We start from the raw sequence: 24,123 nt of genomic DNA, 5'->3' as shown, positions 1-24,123 counted from the left end.
TTTGCAAAATGTCAACTTCTCTCCTAACCTCTTTTTATTTTATTTTTTCTTCCTATTTTTACTTATATACCTACCGAAGTCGGTATATAACTCATATGCCTGTATACACTTGCATCTGTAACGAACGAGACGCAATTTATAGCTACAGGTAATAACTAATTCTCGTTATTCCGACTCGACTTTCAAGTTTTTCGATATCTTGACCATTTTTTTTTTTTTTTTTTTATTTTTTATTTTTTCATTTTCATACACACGTTATGTTTCCGACTATTTCTTTTCGTGTTTTTTTTTCCCCCCCTTCTTAAACGGCGATTAAACCGCACTGGACGAAGCGTATAACGATCGAAAATTTATTTACCGATCAAGATAAATAAACGAGTTGAATTAAATGAGTACGGAGTCATTTTTGAAGGTAGAAATAATAATTAATCCATCTTCCCAAATTTACGACCGTCAGAAGCCTTCGGGTTATTTTCTTTTCTTTTTCTGTATTCTTTTCTTCTTGTCCTTGATTTAATCTGATTTAGAGAATACATCGGTACTTTTTTTCTTTTTTATTATATTAGACAGCAGAAATAAAATTCAGGGTGTTCGATCTTTTGTCGAATTTATTAATACGCAATAAACAGAAGGTTGAAACAATCGAAGTAAAACAACTAAACCATCTAACTAAATTTCAATTTATAGCCGTGCAAAAATTGTGAATTATAATGCCCTGAGAATACGCGTAGGCGGAAAGTAAGGCAAACGAGCTGATTGCTGAATGAATAACTGAATAAATAAATGAACGCAGAAACCGAGTCGAGCGAATATCCGTGTTCCTTGAATTTTCTTGACTTGGCAGACATTTTGTTATACATATATATATATACGTATTATAACAACGCAACGTAACAAACGGTTGTAAATTACTCGTCTATAATGCATTATACGTGTAAAATATTCCTCAGGTTGGTATTTTTTGTTTTTTGTTTTTTTTTTTTTCAATTCTAGGCACGAGATATTCAACTTAAAGAAATCGTGCGTACAATAGACGCATTGCCGACTAGAAACCAAGGTCGAAATTAATTTCACACACACACACTCGTTTCCAACGTTCACCGGACGAACAATTATCCTCTGTTTTAAAAGCGTGGGTTTCTCTCACGATCAGGATCGTAAATTATACACAGTACATTAAAATATACAGAGTGAAAATTAACTTCGTCAATTGTTTCGAACATAGCCGCCGATGATAATTACGATCTGGCTTAATTCTCAATTTTCCAATTCGAAGCTTCGATTTTACTTCCATTGATTATAAAGATTGAAATAGTACGGGGACTCTTTTGTTTCATAGTTCCAAACATAGATTTTGTAAATATAATCCGTGTGAAAGATCGTTGTTCAGCCTTGGACGAATTTAAAGTTAGGTTTGCAATATTTGAATTTAGCGCATTCGATATGCTGAGAAAGAATAGAAAAAAAAAAAAAAATCATTTGAATTTTGATGAATATTGGGACTTGAAGATTTTTTGTTATAATAGGGTTGAAGTTATGTTAGTACGTCACATTAACGTAACTATGCATTTTCGGGAAGAATGTTCGTATCTCACCATTTTATATTCGTCTGAAATTCAAATTTCGTGAAGTATAAAAAATATGCAAATCATATTTTGCAAACTCAACTCTTTCAAAGTCATTCCAGATTAGCAAAATCATAGATTCTTTTCCAAGAATTCGTAATTTTATAACCTTACTAACTGTAATGCAAATTTATTATTTTTTTTTTTTTTTTAATCAGACACAGAATTACGGACACTCAGAATACAAATTTGCAAATCCAACTGTTTTTTTTTTTTTTTTTTTTTTTTTTTTTAATCTCAAATTCACTTTGGGTACGAAATTCTCATTCCAATTTTTCCTCTTCTGGCCATATTCAATAAAAATTTGGCTTGATTTCCTGGTTATCCGACGTTCTTTTTCTTCTTCTTTTTTACTCTGGTAATCATACTTTCAAAAGGCAACGTTTTTGACGTACGTCGACTTGGCACGGTGGGTGGTGGACGACAAGTGATCAGGGTTAAAGTTTCCCCTACCGAATCTCTGTCATTCGTGAAGACAGCGATACAGTGAACGATGACCACTCCCTGACAGTGTTCCGTTGTACAAACTCCCACTTGCCACTGCACTCCGAACCATCCGCTCAAAATTCCCACTTCAGAGAGCTCAGGTAACCATTTTCGAACGTACCTTGCGGTGTTGTATTATTTCTGCCAATTGGATATCGAGAAATCTACATATTATCTAGGTATATATTGAAGTATGGATAAGGAGAAACCGAATTCGGATGTCCGGATGTCCAGAAAGCGACGTAAGCGAAATTTTTTTCTCTTCTGACGTCAGAGCTCGAGAATCTATTACGACGAAAATCAGTGAGCAGAATTCCTCAGTCCGAAAATGAGCGCTCAAATGAGAGGACGTACGGAAATCGCGCTCCGTGAATTTCGAGCACTAGGAAAAGCGATCCGTAGTTTCTATGCTTCAGGTCCGCTACCTGGTGAAACTCGACTACCAGGACAAGCCTTCCGTAGTTTCCGCGCCCCAGGTCCTTGACCTTCCGGACTAATTTTCAAGTTTACAAGTTTGATTATTGAAAACGTCATGTTTTGTGCTATCAATCCAATATGCATGCTCCAGATATCATTTTGAATCCGAAAAAAAACCAAGGGACCAGGATCAACAAATTGCAATTGGTGAGTGGTTGGCATTGTATACATAGGTTTTAAAGCTAGTCGTTTTTTAACACTCTAACCTCAAAATCACCACTTCGCGATTTCGAGCCTTTCGTGGCGCAAATTACGGATCGAAACTCGTACCGATAACGTTGTTTGACTCGTTACGAAATGTACTGTTATACAACGCGAGGATGTTTTAAATGTTTTTCCATTCTTGTTTTCCGTACACAAATTACCCGTTTCTATGACGGTTCAGTGAGTCTGCGAATGCGCATGCGCCGAGTACCGAAAAGACGACTTTTAAGCCTGCGCGCATGCGCTATCGCGAACAAAGCTGACATTGCGCGACCCTAACCTCAATTTCGTGCTCCGTGAAAAAACGCGCAACATACTCTTGTTATATAAAAAATCGTACGCAACAAGGAGTCAACGGACTTTTCGCCTCGCGTATTTGCAATATTCGTCTTCGGCTTAACTGCGATTCATATTGCAAACTTACGCTCGGCCCAAAAAGACCGAGTTTACCTCCTTGTTACACGATGTACTATTTGGACACGAATTTTTTTTCTTTTTGGAATTGCACAAACAGAATCGGTGATGTGAATAAAAAGAACGTTGCATTGACATTAATAGGTGACAGTTTTTAGGAAGTAAGATTTGATCGATAGTCTGATTTGAATTATTATAAAAACTTTAATTGAAAGACATTTCGATGGAAATTTTCGACGGTGTTTTGACTGGAAAAAGTCGGTTTTTCTTGCAATTTTCAAACCTTCCAGCTGAAATTGAACTCTTAAAATAGGAAAATTTATAGCTATGGAAATTAATCGAAGGCGTGTTTCTCCTCAGGAAAAAAGCGTACAGTCCGGTTAACGAAGGTTCGGATTGCATAAATCGAACGCTGATTTGCATCTTTCGATACAAGTCATCGCGGTGATTCGCACGCGATTTGAAAACAGGATTTGCGAAAACATTCATGAGGTTTATTGGTCAATAATTGATACTTTTAATTAAGTTTATTATCACGAGATGATCGTTTTACGTTAAACATACATCAAATTGTTGTTTGATTCAAAAAACTTTCCCACAAATTCACTGAAACACTTTTTTCGTGATAATCGTATCGTTATTTATTTACTTTTACAATCCTCCGCCGATATTTATTACGATCAACAAATAGCAGCGTTGAATTAACTACCTAAAAAAAAAATCGACTCTAGCGTCTTTTTAAAAAATACTCCTTTGAATAAAATGAACCAGCGTAAAGTAAAATAAAACGAATTCGCTATATTTTTAACAAACTTGAACGTACGCTGAGCCTTTTGCTTATAGTTCCAACATTTTCGATGTTCATATCTCTGAAGAGATCAAGTAATTGTAATAATATGACAAACATTCAGCGTACTATTAACGTAAAATTATTGATTTTTTGCCAGTTATAATGCCAAAGTTTAATTTCTCACGGATTTCTCTGGATTTAACCTTATTAATTTTTCAATTTTTTCCGCGCAAACGATCCGAGCTTTTTCACGCAGCACGTCGCAAGGGACAAATTGAGGCCAGCGGCCAATTCCGGGTTCTCGGTACGTGTTCCAATTGCAAGACAAACACCGTTTTATTGCCTTTACAATTACTATGCCGTGTAACGCGCGCGCCTCGACATTTTTTCCTTTATTTTTATATACGCGCAAGTGTTCGTACATACACGAACGATGCAGTTTGCCAGCAACGAATGCGGCGACATGTCATATACATTGAATATCTAATATCCCTTTGACACGAATCTAGCCTATAAGATAGAACAAATTGCAGAGATCTGACCGATTCGCGAAGTATTTCGGGGTTGAAAATTCAAGGAAAACCGATTAGCAATTTTTACCGAAACACGTTAATTCGTCGATCGATTGACGAACGATTATTCCTGCAGCTTACGTCGCGTGTTATTTGTGAAACAGCATATTACGCAGATTAAAAAATCATTATTTTTCAATTAGACAAAGAGCTGCTTGTATGATATACAACAAGTTACGCTTGTGATTATAACCGCGTAGCATGATAATCGAGATTCGATCAGTTAACCTGGAAGGATAGATAAAAATCACTTGTACACGTAGGTGTTCAGCCCCGGGCAAAATTTCCTATTACGCTGCACACACAATGCGCGAGTTTTAAACAAGCGACTTGTTCGTTACACGGTAGCCGCAAGGATCGATGGACCGGACATTATAAGTATGTTGAAACGGAGAGAAAAAAAAAAAAAAGAAACGAGTGGAGAAGAAGAAAAAAAAAAAAAAAAAAACTTACAATCGTGTTGTAGCATAAATTGGACCGGCAAGAGACGGCCAGTCGTTGACCTCAGACACTCAAATTCCTAAGGGTCTCGTCACTACGCCGAATCTCCTGTCCCCGATCTTTCGAGGATGGATCGAGAGATGCGGTACCGCAAAACCTCGACTCGAAAAGTAAAAAAGGATAAAATTACTGTACAGGTATCCGAACGGGAACATTGGTGACAAGTGCTGGGTTGTTTATTTATTTACGTTCGTACCTTGTGTTTTTTTTTTTTTTTTTTTTCATTTTTATGGAAAACTATAGGCGTTTTTGAAACAAGTTTTTGCACTTAGATTACAATCTGTTTGCGTTTCTTTGAAAGCTGGTCGACCTCGGTAATGTCTGTAGATTCTTGAATTTTGGACGATTGCGTATTAGCCAAAAAGTTTGCGGACAAAATTAAGTATCGAAGGAATTTCAGGAAGACTCTTGTAAAGGAACTGATCATCATTAGTTCGAGGAAACTTGCGGCAATTTTTCTAAAATCCAAAGAAATAAGTTTGATAAATTTTTCCGCAAACAGTTAATGATTGTGGCATGTTCAAAGATTCATTCAATCTACTTTATTATACGAAAAATAAAATATATCGTTGTTTTTTTTTTCTTTTTTTTTTTTTTGTCTTGATTATAAGAATAGAATTCCTAGCTATTAAACGAAAAACAATTTTTTCTCCTCTTCGATATTGTCGATAAATCGTTCTTTGCAATCGTTTCAATTTCTCGTAGCATATATTGTAGGTTTTAAATTTGATTTACTTTCGAATTTCGAACATAACTGTTTAACTGTAAATCTACGATCTCCGATTAATTTCAATACAAAAAAACATCGGTGAAAAATGAACCGATCAATGATAATTATTATTTTAATACTTTGATTAATGATTGTTAGGTTTCTGATCTCAATTGCAATAATTGTGGATGCAAGTCTAGAGCTAAGAAATTAACAACAAGAACACGATGTGCAAAATTTTACCATTGAGCAATGAGACTCGATATTATTAATTATCGTCCTTTAGTTTTTATTCGAACACACTCAATGCAATCAGCGTATACGTAACTTGATTGATTTACTCCCAATTTTACTACCGCGAAGCGTTTGAAGCTCGTTATTTTATCATCCTTCGCATTTATATTTACACCTATGTTGCATAATGCCGCTCGGTTTTACGATCCATAAGAATATTCAAACACCGCGTGTCGATTGCAACATAGCGTAAGCAGTTTATTATAGTTGCAGTATTTTATTCGCTATTATCCTTGTACCTCCTTATAATTATCGCTAATCGTCTCCTTAGATGCAGCGCATTGTTCTGCGGCTTGTCGTCACTCCTTTGTAGCGCACATAAATTTTCATGCAGATTAAAACGAAACCCAACCGTCGATTTGAATTTCAAATTTTTTTCTGCCCATGAATTTGAACGAATATATTCATTATCGGATAAAAATTTTAACCTGTAATCGATTCGATCTGTTGGCTTCCATGCTCAGAAACAATAACAATTTTGAATATTATTGATAAAATGAGCTGATCTCTTTGATCGTTTTGCAATTTATTCTTAACGATTTTAATTCTGTATTCAATAAGTTTATCTGGATTTAGCGATTTCCAGTTTGGATAAACTGAAAATACAACAAAATAGGAATTACAAGATTAAAAATTGGTAGGTAAAAAATTTTCGTTACCAAACCGATCACAAAAACTTGCACGGCCTTCAGGTTCTCGGTTTTTCCCTATGGGTTGATCAGAATGCAAAAATGTCTTACACTGATTACAATTACAAAGATTACAAATTGATTACAATGATCACAGGGATTACAAATATTACAGCAAGATTGCAAAAGATTACCAACCATTACAAATTTTTCAGATTCCAAAAAATTGCAAGAATCACAAAGATTACTGGGATTACGGAAAGATTTCAAAGATTACAGCGGAATTACAAAAGATTACAAACCATTACAGAGATTTCAAAGATTTCAAAAAATTGCAGGGATCACAAAGATTACAAAAGATTACTGGGGATTACGGGAAGATTACAAAGATTACAGTAAGATTAAAAACAATTACAGAGAATGCAAGGATTACAAAGAGTTTGCAAAAAGATGACAAAGAATACATGGGAAAAAAACAGCAATTCTCAGGGTAGTTTGATTGATTGTATTCCCTCGCTCCGGGTTATTCCGTCAATACCTTGCTTATGTTTTTTTAGTCCTCTTTTCTGCCTTCTCTCCATAATTTCGTTCCAGGAACGATACCTGCTGCTCATTAAATGTACGATACAAGTAAGCGTACCACAAACTTTCCAGACGAGCCAACAAGCCGCCATTTTACTGCATTTATTGTGTACATAATGTACGTATTTTAAACAAGTATTGAACCGGGTCACTTGCAGTATCTCAGTGAAGTTTAGTACAGTCTTCTTCTTCTTCTCTTTTCTTCATCCACCGTGAAACTAGTGAAAATACGCTGTTTTTTATTTCTTCGAATATTTTTTTCATTGTAAATCCTGACAGAGGAATTTATTCAAAGAATAACTTTGGTTCTTCAAACCGTTTTTTTTTTTTTTTCGTACATCTCCTTCAAATCAAAAGTTTTATGCACAATTTGATTGTATTTGAAAACTCTTCTTCAAAATTTTATTTTCAAACCTGCATATCTAATTTCATCTCTATTTACTCAGTTTTCGTGACATTTTATGGTTTGATCAAAATTAAAGGGAAACGAAGATTTTAAGAAAAATGAATAATTTTAAAGCGAAAAAACAATTTCCTTGAACTTGTTTCTTCAAAATTATTTACGATAGTAAATTGGAAAAATCGCAGCTATTGACAGTGATGGAACAAAAAATCAATAATCATTCGTAATAAAATAAAAAAAAAAAAAAAGAAAACAGCTGTATTTGCAAATCGCAAAATGGAAATTTTTCAAGTTTCATTCACTTGAATCAACGGAGTAGATTTTCACGCAATTGACATAGTTTCATATGTTTAATATAAATTGTTTCTCTTCATTATCCTCAAACCTGAAATCGCCAAAGCTGAAACTATCGATGCACAGCGACTATATTTTGTCCCTTATAATCCAAGAAATGACAAGAAAATTGTCATTATCGAACGAGAAAAAATATTTCGCTAGTAAGATTACGTAAAAGTTATAAAATTCATGTCCCATAATTTAATGCTTGAAAAAATCGACAGAAATCGACAATGCGAAATCCGCGCAAACGGAAACTTGTCACTTCGTAAATGAGTCTTGAAGCAACTAATTTTTGACACTAAACCGCGTATTTACTTCGAGATAATTTACACCAACTTTTTAACGATCGTCACTGAAACGGTCGTCTCTTCGCTGAGCCTAGTGGCCATAACCTGAGATTTTTTTCCCATTACTCCGGAATGCAGGAGGATTATAGAAGTTCCCCTCGTGTCTATTAATACGCGAATATAATATACACATCCATAACTGTCACCCGCGTATTTCTGTGGAATATAATATATAGTGTGTCACTATATCTTACGGCTGAATACGACACTTTATCGCTAAACATTTTATATCCTCCTCTTCCTCCCCCCCATTTTATCTCCGAGCTGAGCTCCGGTACTGAGATTATGTTATTGAAATGGAAATAAATTTACTTGCAAACTTCCTCGTTACGTATCTCCCATCTCTCTCTCTCTCTCTCACCCTCTCTGTCTCTCTCTCTCTATCTCTTTTCTAGTCTGTACTTTTCTATTTCTTTGCCGCAGAGCGTCGGACACACTCACCTGTATGACCTACGATATTTTCTTCGTTCGATCTTTATGCAAATGCTAAACATAATACGTATCTGTACGTAGCATACGAATCAAGTACTGAATTGTACCTTGCATCAATTTTATAACGCTCTACCGTTTTTCATATGTATTCGTATATCATAGGTACGCGTGTCCTCTGCTCAAAGTCGCGAATCCCGTTTCGCCCACTCGTTTCCCCGTGCCTATAAGCCTCATTTATAAATCCTTTCAATTTTTAATCTCGCCAAAAAATTTTAGACGTCTCGCACAGTTCCGTCGACTGCTAAATTGCATATTATGCTTATACATACTCAAAAATTACAGTTACAATTATCTTACAATTTATTGAGTCATTCATAATTCCCGCGCAAATGGTGTATTTCAACTACAATACCAAGTTATTTCGTGGAAATAGTACATGCGCGATTCGCTGCATTTAAGCAATTGATGGTAAATTTTTACAGAAATCAATCTGCATTTCGGAAAATGAGAATACTTGTCTCCGATCGACATCATGTATCATGATTCACGACTGAAGAAAATCAAAAGTCATCCAATCGCAAAGAATAAGATAAATTACGAAATTCGCCGTAGTTACTGAAATGTAAGCGGATTTCGTTGGAGTTTGCTTTAAATTGCATAAATGCAGGAGGATTACGGTAAACTTTGACTGGAATAGCATAAATGCAGGCGGATTACGGTCAACTTTGACTGGAATTGCATAAATGCAGGCGAATTACGGTTGACTTTGACTGGAATTGCATAAATGCAGGCGGATTACGGTTAACTTTGACTGGAATTGCATAAATGCAGGCGGATTACGGTTTACTTTGACTAGTATTGCATAAATGCAGGCGAATTACGGTAAACTTTGCCTCGAATTGCATAAATTTAGGCAGATTCTGGTGAGGTTTGATTTTGATTGCATAAATACAGTCAATTTTGTGTAAAATGTACTCTGAATTTTATGAATGCAGTCGGATTTTCACCCTATATTCAATTATACTTATGTAACATTTATTATACGAAATACCTAACCCGATATATGTAAGCAGCACTCTAATTCACTCATGAAATGAAAGAGATACGTAAAATCATCACTGCTAATGTGCGTAATAATGTGAAATTTAACGTTTGCCGTACATTGAGGTAAATAATATATCATTCACGGTGACAGTAGCAGCTGTGAAGTCAATCTATAGGAATAATATTATACGTCTAACTAGGAATATTATTTGTATATAATATATGCAGGTGGTAAAGATCAGCGGGGCGGTTAAGATTCCGAGAAATTTATTCTGTTTGTTTTTCTAACGTTACGTACGCTGAGTAACTGTATTTTTGTTATAATATTCGAAGTGTGTTTGCGGAAATAATTGTCAAAGAAATTAGAAGATAATGAATACATGCGACAAATTGTGATAGAAGTGAATTAGGACGAAAAAGAAGTATTCGCGCACATCCAGGGAGGTTCCACGTTGAAAAGTTGGTGAAAGGCGGTTTATTTTTCAACTAAGCCAAAAAAAAGAAAAAAAGTTTGCGTAAAAAATCGCAAATAACTGATAGTTCTAACTGTTTGTTTCTGCAAGTCATAGCATAAAAATATTAAGTCAGTAACAATTGAATGTGGGTAAAAACAATGGATATTATCAATACGTCCGTTTTACTGTGAAAAAAATTCACCACCTTTGATAACTACTCAGATCTCGATCTAAATATTTTTCACCGTAATAGTTGAACAATTTTCACCAATTGCTCGTTCGGCATATTGTTATTAGCAATTTTTTACGTCGAGTCGTTAACGAAATGTATGATGGAGATGGTAAATGGAGATAGGGTAAGATTTCAATCTCAGCCACGTTACAATATATACCGTGAGTTTTTCTAACAGCGAAACGACTCGTGCGCCTGAGGCAGGCAACCGGCATTACACTTCATGTCCAGGTTGAGCACCGTATCTCACCACCCCATTGTCGCGATGAATAACTGAATTTTATGACAGTCCTACTCTTAATTGTCTCATTATTGACATAGTTCACTGTCCAAAATAAATTTTTCATCATATTCACCATTTTCTAATATTCAGGCGTGTTCAACACATGATGTTTGAAGGTTGGGATGGCCATGGCGGGATAAGGTGCTCAACCTAAACATGAGCTGTAACTCCGGTTGCCTGCCTCAGGCGCACGGATCATTTCGTCTTTAGAAAAACTCACGGTATACGACATATACGAGTATATGTACCATGTTCATAACGCGAATTGAAGCTGCGGCATGTAATCCTCCACGTTGTATAATTCACTCCGCGTATCTCTTGCTGCATACAAAATACATACCTACTAATGTTTGAATCTAATCGTCGGAAACATCAATCCATATTAGGGGGGTTAGATATACATATACGTACATGTAATGTGCCTGAAAATATATATGGAGCACTTGACGCCAACTCAACCAACCTCGGCCCCTCATTATTTTTGATTACGTTGAAAAAATTTTTATGCAAATACACCAACTTCAAAAGAGTCGCCCGAATTTTTTCAGTGTTTTTTTTTGTAGTTCGTCTGCTTCACTTATGCTTTTTGAAACGAACATGTCTTTGGCCGTAATTTAAAGCTGAAAAAATTCTCAAAAATCTTGCGTCAGATATAAAACATTTTACGCCTAGACCCAGAGTGAGCGGGTATTCGCTTCTATTCTTAACAGTTTCTCATCTCGAAGCGTAAAAATCTCTTGTGAAAAACTTGAAAAGCTTCTTAAAAATTCTGAGTCCGGTACAAAAATGTGCAAGTAGCAGACCAAAAAAGAGTGACGTTTGTTTCTATTTTTTTTTCCACTTTTTTAAAGAAGCCCAAAAAAGTGTAGAAGCGAACGCCGATCCATTCTGAGTCTAGGCTTGAAAATTTTGTTGGCTGACTCAATATTTTTGAGAAATTTTTCAGATTCTTAAATCACAGCCAAATACACCTTGTGATTTCAAAAATCACAAGTGAATCGGATATACTCGAAAAAAAAAAATTCTGAATAAACGTAAGGTACACTTTTGGAAATGGGGCAATTGCATAAAAATTTGTTGCGTTGAATGGTCCATACATAACTTTATTTTATTACAGGATGGCCAAGTTGCATTCAGCAGTGTGACGTACGTACATTTATCAGAATTCCTACACCAGCTATCCAATTTTTGTACATTATACCCAGTTACATAAACCATTGTATAAGTATATTTTAAGGTATGGTATGTAATTGGTAGGTAGGTGTTGTTAAGGTACTGTAAAAGCGGAGGCAGCCCGGCGGATAGCGTCAATATCCTTCTTCGACCCTGACACACTAGGCCCTTTTATTTAAACATTCACGTAGGCAGCTCGGTATGTACGTTTATCATTTGAATCTATGGTCCATGCCGTTAAGTTTGTAACAGCGGATGTTTTTCTATATATCTTGTGTTTTTTTTTTTTTTCAATCTCTGTTGTTATTCTCAAATCAACTTTGAACTTTATTTATCAATATTCTCTTTTTTACGGGTATTTTATCGCCGTTCAGATAATTTTACTTTCGTATTGAGGGAAGAAAAAATCGAGAGAAATGAAACGAAGGTAGTATTGAACCAGATAAAAGAAAAAAGTGGAAAAGTGGATTTAACAAGGAGGTAAAAAATGTTTAAGGTTCGTTGGTGCGGAATCTATTTCAGCTTATTGAATATGCATTCGGCTACTGTACGTATAGCAGGTATTTGTATCCTGTAACTCCCATGGGAAAGTCTGGCCAAGATACCGAACCAAGAAACTGGTAACTTCGCATACGTAAGGCTAAAGATATAAATAACGCGATACCGAGTCGACGTGTAAAAGACGGGGCATCAAGACGGATTCGCTATGTTGTTTACTCTGTCAAAGAAACGAGGCCCCATAACTTCAACCACATTTATATGGATAAATTTAATTTCATTTTCTCCTGCTCGGCGATTTGACAAAATAAAACTAAGATATTAGCTACAGAAAAAAAAAAGTGAACGAATGAATAAATGCGATAAAAATAACGGATAGAAACTTTTGAAGGTTTGGATAATTACCGCGAAAAAATAGAATCTTCATCTTTTTAAGATTCTTCTTTTGACAAATTTGGCTCGTTGGATTCTTTTCAGCTGTTACGTACTTATATCATACGACTTTTCACTGGAAATTAGAATTCTGAAAAATTTATTACAGGTACCCGTTTTCTTCTTACATACTAATAAATAAAGGTGAAAAATAGCGCAGAAAGAAACTGGTTTTTCGACAAACAACTGGAATAACTCTAATTCAATTACATACCTTATATGTCTGACTTTTGTTTTCGGTAAAATTAATCACCCTCATCTTTACTACATTATTCACTAAACAATGTAATCTCTTGCGCAAGGTAACTTCAATCTTTCAACATTTTGCTAATTGCAGATGAACCTTTACAGATGTTCATTCGTTACTCTTGTTTTTGTTACATCGTAGTTTCACACCTGGTCTCAACGATAATACGAATATTCTATCATGATCGCATCGATGAGTGTAATTATCCTCCATCAATCCGTAAGAAAAAAAAAATTGGAAAAAACAGCGACAAGTTTGAAGGTAGTTCGTTGTTTACGAAAGAATAGGAAACAGTCGAGGACAAATTATTTCCTCTATATATCTGACTTATAGTAATATAGTCAAGTGTTTCTTCATACAGAGGAATTTTTGTTTACGTGTGAACGTAGACAGGATAAAAATCTAATCAAGGAGACCATCGAAACTGAAATTTCGATATTTTTCTGTACAGTATTTTATCCAATTGACGTAGAAAAAAAATTGCCGAAATTTAAGACGGGTGAATTTTGAAAAGTGATGACGAACGTAATTCTGAATTTGTATATAATTTTCTACGTAAGGTGGGAAAAAAAAATTGCTAGTGAGATAAAAAAAAAATCTTCAAAATCTTCAAAAAGCATACAATTAGGTGAACAGATTTGAAAGCTTACGATTAATATTTCATGTGAAATAGTTGTGCAGAAAAGAAATTGGGCGGGTGATTTTGATTACCGTATAATTTCGTTTCACGTTCCTCCTGATACTCGGATTTTTTTTTCCAAAAATCGCACAAATTCTAGTACTCATTTTTATGCGCGTACCTAAATCTGCGTCACGCGAAACATCGCATGTATCACAGATCATGGATCATAGATCTGCGAGTTGATGGGACGAAAAGATGTCTCAAGGATGACTGAGTGACTGACTGACTGGCGTCGCGTCGTACTAAAGAGCAATTAGTGTTAGCGAATACAGTAGGAGTTGCGGATGTTGCGAAACGCCGCTGCACCGTTACGCAATCTATTAATTACTGTACGTACACATCAAGCGAGGCCGCAAAGGTGTAATAAATAAAACTGACCGCAAACACGTTTCATATAATAAATGCCGCTGCACTCTTTGCTTGACAATTTAATGAACGCGTTTCGCAGTGCGAATGCTACTGCTGAACAATGCGATGATTTAGTCTTTGATGTACACAGTTACAAAATAATTGTCAATTTACTAAAAATTTACTGTACAAAAGAGTTACAAATTTACGAACACGGTGCAACGACGTAAACTACTATGTATTTATTTTTATTTTTTTTCTTTCTTATTTTAATTTACAATGAAAATTTTTGAGAAAATACGCAAAAAAGAAAGTCGAATTTACTAAATTGTCAAAAATGGCTGACGCACAAACTATCGATGACTCAAGTGGTGTGAATCGAACACGGATCAAGTTTTGATCGGAGTTTTAGAGGCGCGAGAATTTGAAAATATTGTTTTGCAAAGATGGACATTGACAGTTAAATACTGTTAGAATATAATTGGCTTGGATGTTGAATGTCAGGGCGTTTGTTAACTGTATCATTCATTGAGATGTGTATCATTTCCTTAATGAGACGCTTCGTGCCAATTATCCGCTTTATCAGTAATCTCATCCTCATCAGAACTTAATGTATTATGATCTTCAGTCGGCGAGTGAAATGTTTATGCAGACTTATCAGGATCGTGAGATTTGATATCATACTTTTACGATTGGAAATTCCCCTGTTAAGATGTTTTTGATGATTGAATTCGTATCAGCTAATTTGTTATACTTTTGTTCTCCGAATGAAAGTTCGGAAGTTGAAGCATATTTTTTGATCATCTGCGGTTTATTAGTGAAGGTACGACGGCACTTTCACCAGCCTCTTAATTGCCGCACATTCCAGCACATTTTGTGGATCTTTCACGAGGTGTCGACTGCTATGTTGGCCCTTTGAATTTTGACCAATCGATTGCTTTGACGGTCAATAGCGCTTGGTTTTTGTTATTCCGTTGTATAATGTAATGTAGAAGCCGATCCTTTGAAACGTAATTAAGGTGATTGTCAGGGTCTGCAAGACCTCGAGCCTAATTGTTAGCTTCTCACATTCAGCACGGGCAATCAAAGTAAAAGTCGTCGTCGCTAACGATAAGTGGCGAAGTTGTAGACACCGACAGAATGTTACATCGTTCGCTGGAAACCTTGGTTCATTTTGTGGTTTAAGTAGGTGGAATAAAATTTACCCGTGACTCAAATGAGGACGATGCAAAAAATCGAGGAAAGTATCTTCAGGAAATTACGATGTACGAATTATAAATTATGTAACATAAAAGAAAGAGTGAAAAATCTGTTTCAACATACAAAAGAGTGTCAAAATCTTGAATAAATTTTAAAGACTGAAAACAAAGTTCGGAAGTTCGTTGGGAATGATAGAAAAATCAACCCTGAATCATGGATCTAGTAATTCGTCGAAATTAAAGAACAATCGAACAACCGTGAAGAAATCATGGCTAATCATTTCACTGGGTTCAAATTGCCTTTCGGAGTTTCGGCGATAAGTTTTGATGATCGTTGATCGTTGATTTAAGCTACTTCCGATCATTCGCGGTTTCCCGATGCCATAGGCGATACATCGGATATGTGTTGCATGTTGTCTGCAGTGTGTGTGTGTGTGTATGTATGCGGATGTTCACGGACGAAAAGCGTCCGGACAATCGCAACCGGCCATTACTCTTCATCCAAACGGCAATTACTAATTATAAAACGCGAGGCATGCCCTTCTAGAGACAGACATTCATCATCTAGGCTTTTGTATCTTTCACACTAGTAACGAAGTTGAACTCCCACGCGATCGAAATGTTATATCCATCTATCCCTTCCCCGGTTCACCTGACGAATTAATCAAACCGATGTGAAATTTTTCAATAAACGTTGTTAATTACCGTTCCATTTGTCCGCATCCGTTGCACATTTATCTCACGTCTCAGTCGCGCGTGTGAAATTACCGTTACCGAATTTGTAGAAGTTATATGCAGATGCGAAACTTGAATAACAGATTTTGATGTCGAGATCGATTATGCCGAATTCTCAACCCCGCGCATGTACAGTTTCAAAAGATATTTATCGATGCAGAGAGAAGAAAGAATTGAATAGAAAATTATTATTCAGGATGCATTCTGACTTTCCTACATAAAAAGGTTTCTTTTACTTATTTTTATACTATTATTACTATATACAGTATAGACTTTGTTTTTTATTTATTTGTTATTTTTTTTTATTCTTTTTATTTTACAAATTAATGAGAATTACGTGACGTGCCTTACAAGTATGTCGATCTGGTTGCATGCGTTTAAGGTGTTCGACCACCTTCTCGTTCCATCTACTCAAACGGTATGATCGAGACCTAATTACCTTAAGAGCGTAATCGGTATTTTTCCTTTTTTTTCCCTCGCCTATTTCCCCGCTCAAGAGGGAATTACAAATTTTGTAATTCTAGAAAATTCTAAATTCTTGTAAGAACAGCCACGCGAATCGTTTCAAAAGTCGAACTACTAATTATATTCGATAAGTTCGATCTGCAGATAACGATTTTGCCCGGTTTTAATCAAGGAACAAAAAATACCGGCAAATCTAATGGGTCGGAAAATTCCCTTTCTCAAGAACGCGAAAAAAACTCCGAGCGCAACAATTTATACTTTAGCAAATGCTTCGCGAGTTTAAAAGATTGCTGTTAAAAAAATCACCACCACATTCGGGCATAGACACAATTAAGGGTAACGAACCAACTTCCGTATCTCGATTGCAGACGCCTGTCCGTAAAAATCGTGATAAGAAATCAGGGAAAGCGGATATATTTCTGAGTTCTTGGTAACGAGGCGCCGCGAAGTCTCACCGCGTGGGTTGCGAAGCTATAGATTTACCTGTCTGCGAGATGCGCGTATACAGTGAAACTTCAGTTATACGTTTTTCGAGGGGTATGGCAATACTGACGTACAAGTAAGAACAACCTTAAAGTGAACTACCCAAATATTCCGTACCTTCAAGAGCGGAAAATGAAAAATTTATAATTTTCATCGGTCTTACAGGTATCATCTTAGTGACGGTAGGTAAAGAATCTTCCTGTACATCAGGCACTGACCTGAACTTGCTTCAACATATTTGAGACAGGAATAGGCACGTGTGTATCCAGCGGCAGACAAGCACACGAAACATCGAAACGCGCGCGCCATCTAGCGGCAGACAAGTCGAACATCAATTCGATACTTTCGAATCAAAATTCAGCTGTAATAATGCATAAATCGATAGATAACAACGCTAGGGAACGGAATACGTAGCGTATAAGTACGAAAAACGTACAAGTGAAATATTTTTACATAGTTTATAGGCAGAAGTTACCCGGACCAAAAAAATTTGACGTGCGTTATCTGGGGGAAAAAAATTAAACTAATGCATTCAGGCTAACAGCTGACCGTTGCAACGCGTTGACCGAATTTTTTCGCGTGTGGATAGTAGAACAGATATATAATTGATTATGTTGAATTAACCTAAGTGACAGGCAAACATCCAAACTGTATTTCTCTCTTGGCAGAGAGTGTAAAAAATACCCAGCGGGATTTAATTTGATATATCTCAGCTACTAGTAAAGCTAGTTCAAAATATTCCGCATTGCGGGAAAAAATTGAGCATTAAGTATTAGGAATTTTTAAATGAAATTGTAAAACCAGTCCTTTGACTGGTCTGGTAGTTCTGGTGTTAAAATTTAAAAACTTGGGTTATCTGGTGATAAAATGGCGCCGACAACCATACTCTGACGTCATAAGGACAATTTCCAATAACTATAACAATAAGGTTTTACTGTTTACAGCGCCCTGCATACCTCGACCTGTGTATAATTCGGGTAAGAAAAATATTATCGGTACAATACTTAGAAACAAGGTGCGCAAATAAATATGGATATCTTATTTACTTGATCTGCCTGTAATTATTTATATTGTAAATTATACATACAACGGTTCCACTCAGGTGTTTCTACATAATTTTCATGCGTTACCTCGTGTATTAATATTCAATACATGGATTATATACCATACCAGGTTCTTCTCTCGCAAAACTAACGCAATATCCCGACTCCGATGGATCGTTAACATCTGTCAAAACAACCGGCGTAACCTGCAGCGCACTTGTACATCGGCCATATTTGTACAACAAATACTTCGGGTTTCTGTATTTATTTTTCGCACAAACCGCATGCATCGACTCTCCGCGCGATGAAACGGATCGTTTTCCTCACAATTCCTGTTCGAATATTCAGTGTATAATAGCTTCATTCCTGCCAGTATTATTCAAACGAAAAAGAACATTTTTGTCATCTCCAATAAAATTATGACCCAACTGAAAATTCTATTTCTTTAAATGAAATTTCAGTTCACAGTCAATTCTCTTTCAACTATAATAATTAATTGATATATTCTACATGTATTTATAACTCGCTATTTGTATCAAATAATTGGTTATTTGATATTGCGGCGCGATGATAATGAAAAAAGAAAGAAACAACAAAAAAAAATCAACTTTAAGATTTTCTGAGAGAATAAATCTTGGCTCGAGTTTCAATCGTAATTTCTTTCGTTTCAATTTTTGCAGTACTCTTGTTGCACCCGGTATATTTATTAAACTTACAACCTTGATTAGCGTTTTTTCTATTAACTGTTCATTACCGATTCGTTCCAGATACGTCGCGATAGATTTATTATATATTAGACGGTTTTCTAACGAAAGCTGACGGCGATAAAAACTGTACGTGATTACACAGACGGTATAATTATCGTGCAACATACTTGCTGAACGTTTATGTTTTTTATATACCTACGCTCACGGACTGGAAAAACTGCTTTTCTTGTCGTGCTTGGATTTAAAACTAATTTTCCAAAATAAACGCGGTCATTTACTCATCGTTAATTTAGCTTCTATCAATGTCTTGCAATAATGAAGATAACGATTCATGAAGTCTAAGCATTCGTTCGTGTTTGTATAAAAATAGCGTGAATACCGTTCAAAGAATTGAAAGAATATTGAAGAATAAAGTAAAAAACACACGGATATATATAAGCGAAAGATAAATACCAAAGATTCGATTGAATTTCGATGCTCGATTGCAGAAATACAAATGAATAACACGTGACAAATACGAAACTTGTTAATAATTATTAAAAATTATCAATCTTGTCTCTTTACTTTTTCGTCAATCAGTGAAACTCCATAAAACTTGTACTCATTGTTGATTAACTATCACTTAGAGCTTCAAACAGTTAAGTTGTGACAGAAATGATTTGTGTTACTTAAAGATGTTAAAAATGGCAGATTTTTCATTCTTAGAATTCGTTTGTTAAAAATTACTCAACTCGACGAGTTGAAGGATTTTAAAGATTTTTCGGTAATGCTAGCAAAGATTAATACGTTCTTTCGGAAGTCTCGTTTCCTGGATCCACCGCAATCATCTTCTTCACCGGAGGCTCGCAGTCGAGGTTTTCACTTAGTTTTACGACGCAGCCTAATTCTTAGTCTAGCCTAGCAGTTTAGCTTAATATCCCATCTTGTTATCCCGGTCGCCGATGTGTAACGTAAAAATGCTAAAAAGCAACGCCTCGTTGCAATTTGCGAAGCTATTTCACGTACCATTCATGAAACGTTTTATTTTCCGGTATCTGCTGCTGTCTTCGTAAATCTTACAATTTTTTTATAAAAATTACAAGTGTTCAATCAAAAATTCTTCTTCACTCGTATTATATATAGCCCTAAATTATACATATATTATTAAATCACAAGATACAAAATTATGCGAGTAAATTTTCGAACCAATGCGTAATGATGAACGGTGAAAATTGGAGAAAAACCGATTTCCTTGCTCAGGAAATGAACTCCGATGAACCCTGAAGTGAATTTTCTACGTGACACAAATTCCACCGGTTGAATTGTGTTACGTAGTATTGCTGCAACACGTTGAATTCGGTGTCAGCAATACTGCAGCGAATTTTAATAATCACTCGTCGCAGCGAATATCGATAGCTCAATTTTACGATCGATGATTACAGTCGCGTAGAGTGTAAAGAAAAAAAAAAAAAAACGTCTTTCGGCTGTGAATCATTCCGCGGTTAAACGAAATACAATAAGAGAGAAGCATTTAACGAATACGTAGATTTGTAAATTGGGAATTAAAACAAACCGGCTGAGTGACTTTAGACTTTTCATTACACGTGTCGGTCATTCGAGTGACATTAAAGTTTCCTAACAAAAGATGTCGATGAAATTTGACGCCTCGCGCCTCATCAGCAGGCATGATATCGTATTGCAAAACAGAAAGGCCACGTACCTTTAATATACGGAGCTTGTCGAATCGAGGTTGCGATTTTTTTAAACGTTCGCACATAGCTGAAATTAGGGAAGACTGCAAAGATTCGCCCACTGTGGTGAAAATTGCTGTGTACTGATTCGTTTGAATTCTGGGAATCATTGCGTGGTGTAAAAATTACGAGCGAGGAATTAATTCTCTGCTTTACAGTCCTAATTCTCGTCGTCTCGTTTCTCGCAACAGTCATCTTCGTGATACACTGCATTCTTCGATTTAATAAGGGTCAAACGACGCGACAATTTTCATGCAAATTCCGTGTCTCTATGGAGAGAAATTGAAAAGTGGCAAGAGAAAAATACACACGCATACAGGGAGGAAAAAAGGAGGCCATCGGAGTAGCAACAGCGAAGCTTCTTACAATACGCGTAACATAATGACCGAGATGAGAAGTTACGCGGCTTTCCTTTGTCTCGTTAAACCGACAGCGATGGAATTGTCTCGTATGAATTATTCGCGCACTACGAACATACATCTCCGGACGAAATATATCAGGCTCATTTTACTCCCGATACAAATACACGGTGTTAGGCCTTGTTGGGCTCGTTTTATCGCTGTTTGTATTTATGGCGTTAAAGTTGTCACACTTTACGCACTCGCCAGACTTGCGGATAGACGGTTGGAGTCTGACCCGAAAGCAAGGGGCAAGTCTGCAAATTAGAGGCTTACATGTTGCAGTTGGCTTTCGAAGTGGGAGCAGCTTGAAAAGCAACAAGACAATTTTTGCAACCATGCGCCACCGACACACTCAGAAAAAAATTTGGTCGTAACGATTGAAATTTCCTATCGATCATTATTTTCACACAACCAAAAGGTTTAGTTGATTTCATAGTGCAATGAGAGAAATTTTCAGTTCCGGTTGCCGCTCAGTCCTTGACTGCTTTCATTTTTTTACCACAGTCGAAAAATTTAGTCCTAGATACAAAATGAAAATTAGTTTTCTAGCTGTTATCAAAAAGTCTAGTATCCGTTACTATTCTTTCTCGTTACGATCACTGTTACTATATTTTCTTATAACTGTTGCGAAAATTTAATGCCAATTCGACAAAAATAATCTTTATTCACCGAATAGATTCAGTGAACTGTACGAAGTAATTTAATTGAATCTATCAAAGGGTATTTATTATTTTGATAATAGCCCGAAAAAATTATTATTTCGTTAAATTTACTAGGTGAAAATTGAAATTTCGTATTTATAAGTATAATCTTTCATTCGTTTAAATTTCTTTGTAATTTTGAAAGAACAATTTCATTAATTTTGGTACTTATAACAAAATATGGTCTTCCCACGAGAAAATTTTCTACAAAATGTGTCTACCGATTGATTTTTTTTTTTTTCTTTCTTCTAAAGTAAAAAGCTTTCTCCAACCGCAAGATGTGGAATTAATGGGTGCATAATATCCTCGAGATTTACGCTTGAAGCCGATGGTGATCGGGGTCGTGAGACTCGAGACTACTGCAGGTGAGGAACTGGAATTGAGATACAGATTTTATTTTTCTAACGAATAACGTGGCGTGATTATCGAAGCGTTGATTTCCTCCAGTCAACGCCCACATCCAAAGTTACGTTCTCTGAAGTAATCCACTTGGAAACTTGATTCACGCGTTGCGTTTACAACGGTGGACGACAAAGAAGTCCGTGCTCGATACGAATTATTATAACACCGTCCAACACTTAGCGCTACAAATTTGATACGATGAAGAAAGAATCCCGGAAGAAGAGGATGACACCTTGGTATTCAACGAATACAGCAACTGCAGTTGGCACGCATATGCAGAAGAGACGCGTTAGTCATCCGAATCAGAATTCTCGCGGAAGGCGTCTGCGGTGTATCCCTGATTCGATATACTTGGTGAAAGGAGGAAAATCTGGGTGCGGGCTGTCTCAATGAGAAAAATTTCATTTGTTACGGTAACTAGAATAATTCAGTAAAACAGGTATCGTTAAAAACACTGTTTGAATATCGTTGGAATTGCGAAAAACGAGGTACGCGTAACCATTTTGCGCTATCGTCGATCCTATTTTGGATATTGCAACGCAAAATCAGTTTGTGAGGTTTACTCGACTTTTTTAGTTAAACAAGGCTTTAACGTCAATTTATCGTTGCACGAGCGTTAAATTTTCGCAACAGTTACAAGAAAATATAGTAACAGGTACTAGACTTTCCGGTAACAGCGCCAAAACTAATTTTCATTTCGTACCTAGAACTATATTTTTTGATTGTGGTAAAAGATGAAAATTGTTGAGGACTGAGCGGTTACCGGAAATAAAAATTTCTCTCGGTGCTGGCTGGGAAGAATTTCGAATATTCCGCAACTTGGCAAACCTTGCGGTAATTTCTTTCAGGACGCAGGATTACGGCGTTGAAGCAGTTCGAACAACGTGACTCAATCAGGATTGAATTCGGATTGCTTAAACTTGCTAATCGTTATGCCGTCATCGGTGTATTTCGGAATCTCAATGCAACAATTTTCATCCTCATCGAGATGACAAATTCAAAGATTATAATTATTCGTCATTCTTACTTCGGTATATACGCCCACGGCTCGCCCGGACGAACGAGGATAATCTACATCTCGTACGGAGAAGTATCAAGTGTATGTATATTGCGTATTATACCTACGAAAATTACGGGAGTGTTCCACGTGTTGAAAACTGTCACTCCGAACAGTTTACGATTACACAGGCCTGCGAAATATAACTTTGAATTTCCCTCTTAAGCAATAATGTTGAATTAAAATATAGCGCTAGTTTTTTTTTTTTTTACGGCACATCCAAATTTATTTTTATGCAAGTTACGCATATTTCCAGATTTTTTAAACAATTTTTATAAAAAACAAATATAATTAACATAATACTGAATGTTTAGGTATAAAATGATCGGCATTAAGAGACCTATATCTTTTTCTACTTTTCTCAAAATACATGTGCAATCTTTTTCTCTTGTATTTACTTAGTTATAAACATGTTTTAAATCACCGTAAACAACAACCAGTGAGGGCAGATGAATATTCAAGTACCAACACTACCATCAATACATACAATTAACACAGAAATTGGAAATTAACTCCAGCAGTACTTTTACGTGATAGAATTTTATAAACATTTTTTTCACAGTTTTGTACAATAGTAATATAGTTTACTCAGTTTTGTGGGGGGAATACCATCAGAGTTAAAACTGTCGAAGCTTTCTTCAAAGTCTTTATTATTCCTCGAGAAGCTGCCGCCACTCGCGAACTCCTCGTTCGTGCTTTTCGTTAGTCATTGTTTTACTTCATGGCGGAATTCCGACAAAGTCACGACGCGATACTTGGCGAAAAAATCAACAATCACGGTCTAAATTTATACGTGTATGTACGTACATGCGACGAAATACTGGATGCCTTTGAAACACGTTCTTTTACACGTCATTCGTTTTCAAAGAAATCTGTAATATTTACGGAGAACACACTCAATCCGACCGAAACAATTCATCGTCTCTCATTCGGCTTGGCTTCTTCGGTCTCACAATCAGAAAACGACAATCGAATCACGCGTGAACCATGTGGTTACACTTG

At 36.0% G+C, this 24,123-nt stretch overlaps 1 protein-coding gene across 7 annotated transcripts in view; it reads left to right on the top strand.

The window, feature by feature from the left end:
- Sarm (sterile alpha and armadillo motif) overlaps nucleotides 1-24,123 on the top strand; it is a 184,499-nt gene that overhangs the window by 72,312 nt on the left and 88,064 nt on the right. Inside the window, exon 1 of one of the 7 annotated variants that reach the window (XM_046629756.2) lies at nucleotides 2,652-2,735. The exons of the other annotated variants lie outside the window; for them this stretch is intronic. Within the exon in view, the coding sequence (XP_046485712.1) occupies nucleotides 2,667-2,735 (69 nt within the window). The 5' untranslated portion in view covers nucleotides 2,652-2,666. Of the gene's footprint in view, nucleotides 1-2,651; nucleotides 2,736-24,123 lie in introns of those variants that run through there. 7 annotated transcript variants of the gene reach the window in all.

This window comes from Neodiprion pinetum, chromosome 5 (assembly GCF_021155775.2).
Source record: "Neodiprion pinetum isolate iyNeoPine1 chromosome 5, iyNeoPine1.2, whole genome shotgun sequence".
Taxonomy (NCBI): Eukaryota; Metazoa; Arthropoda; class Insecta; order Hymenoptera; family Diprionidae; genus Neodiprion; species Neodiprion pinetum.
Note: the sequence above shows the minus strand (reverse complement) of the source record. Positions and strands in the feature narration are given on the sequence as shown.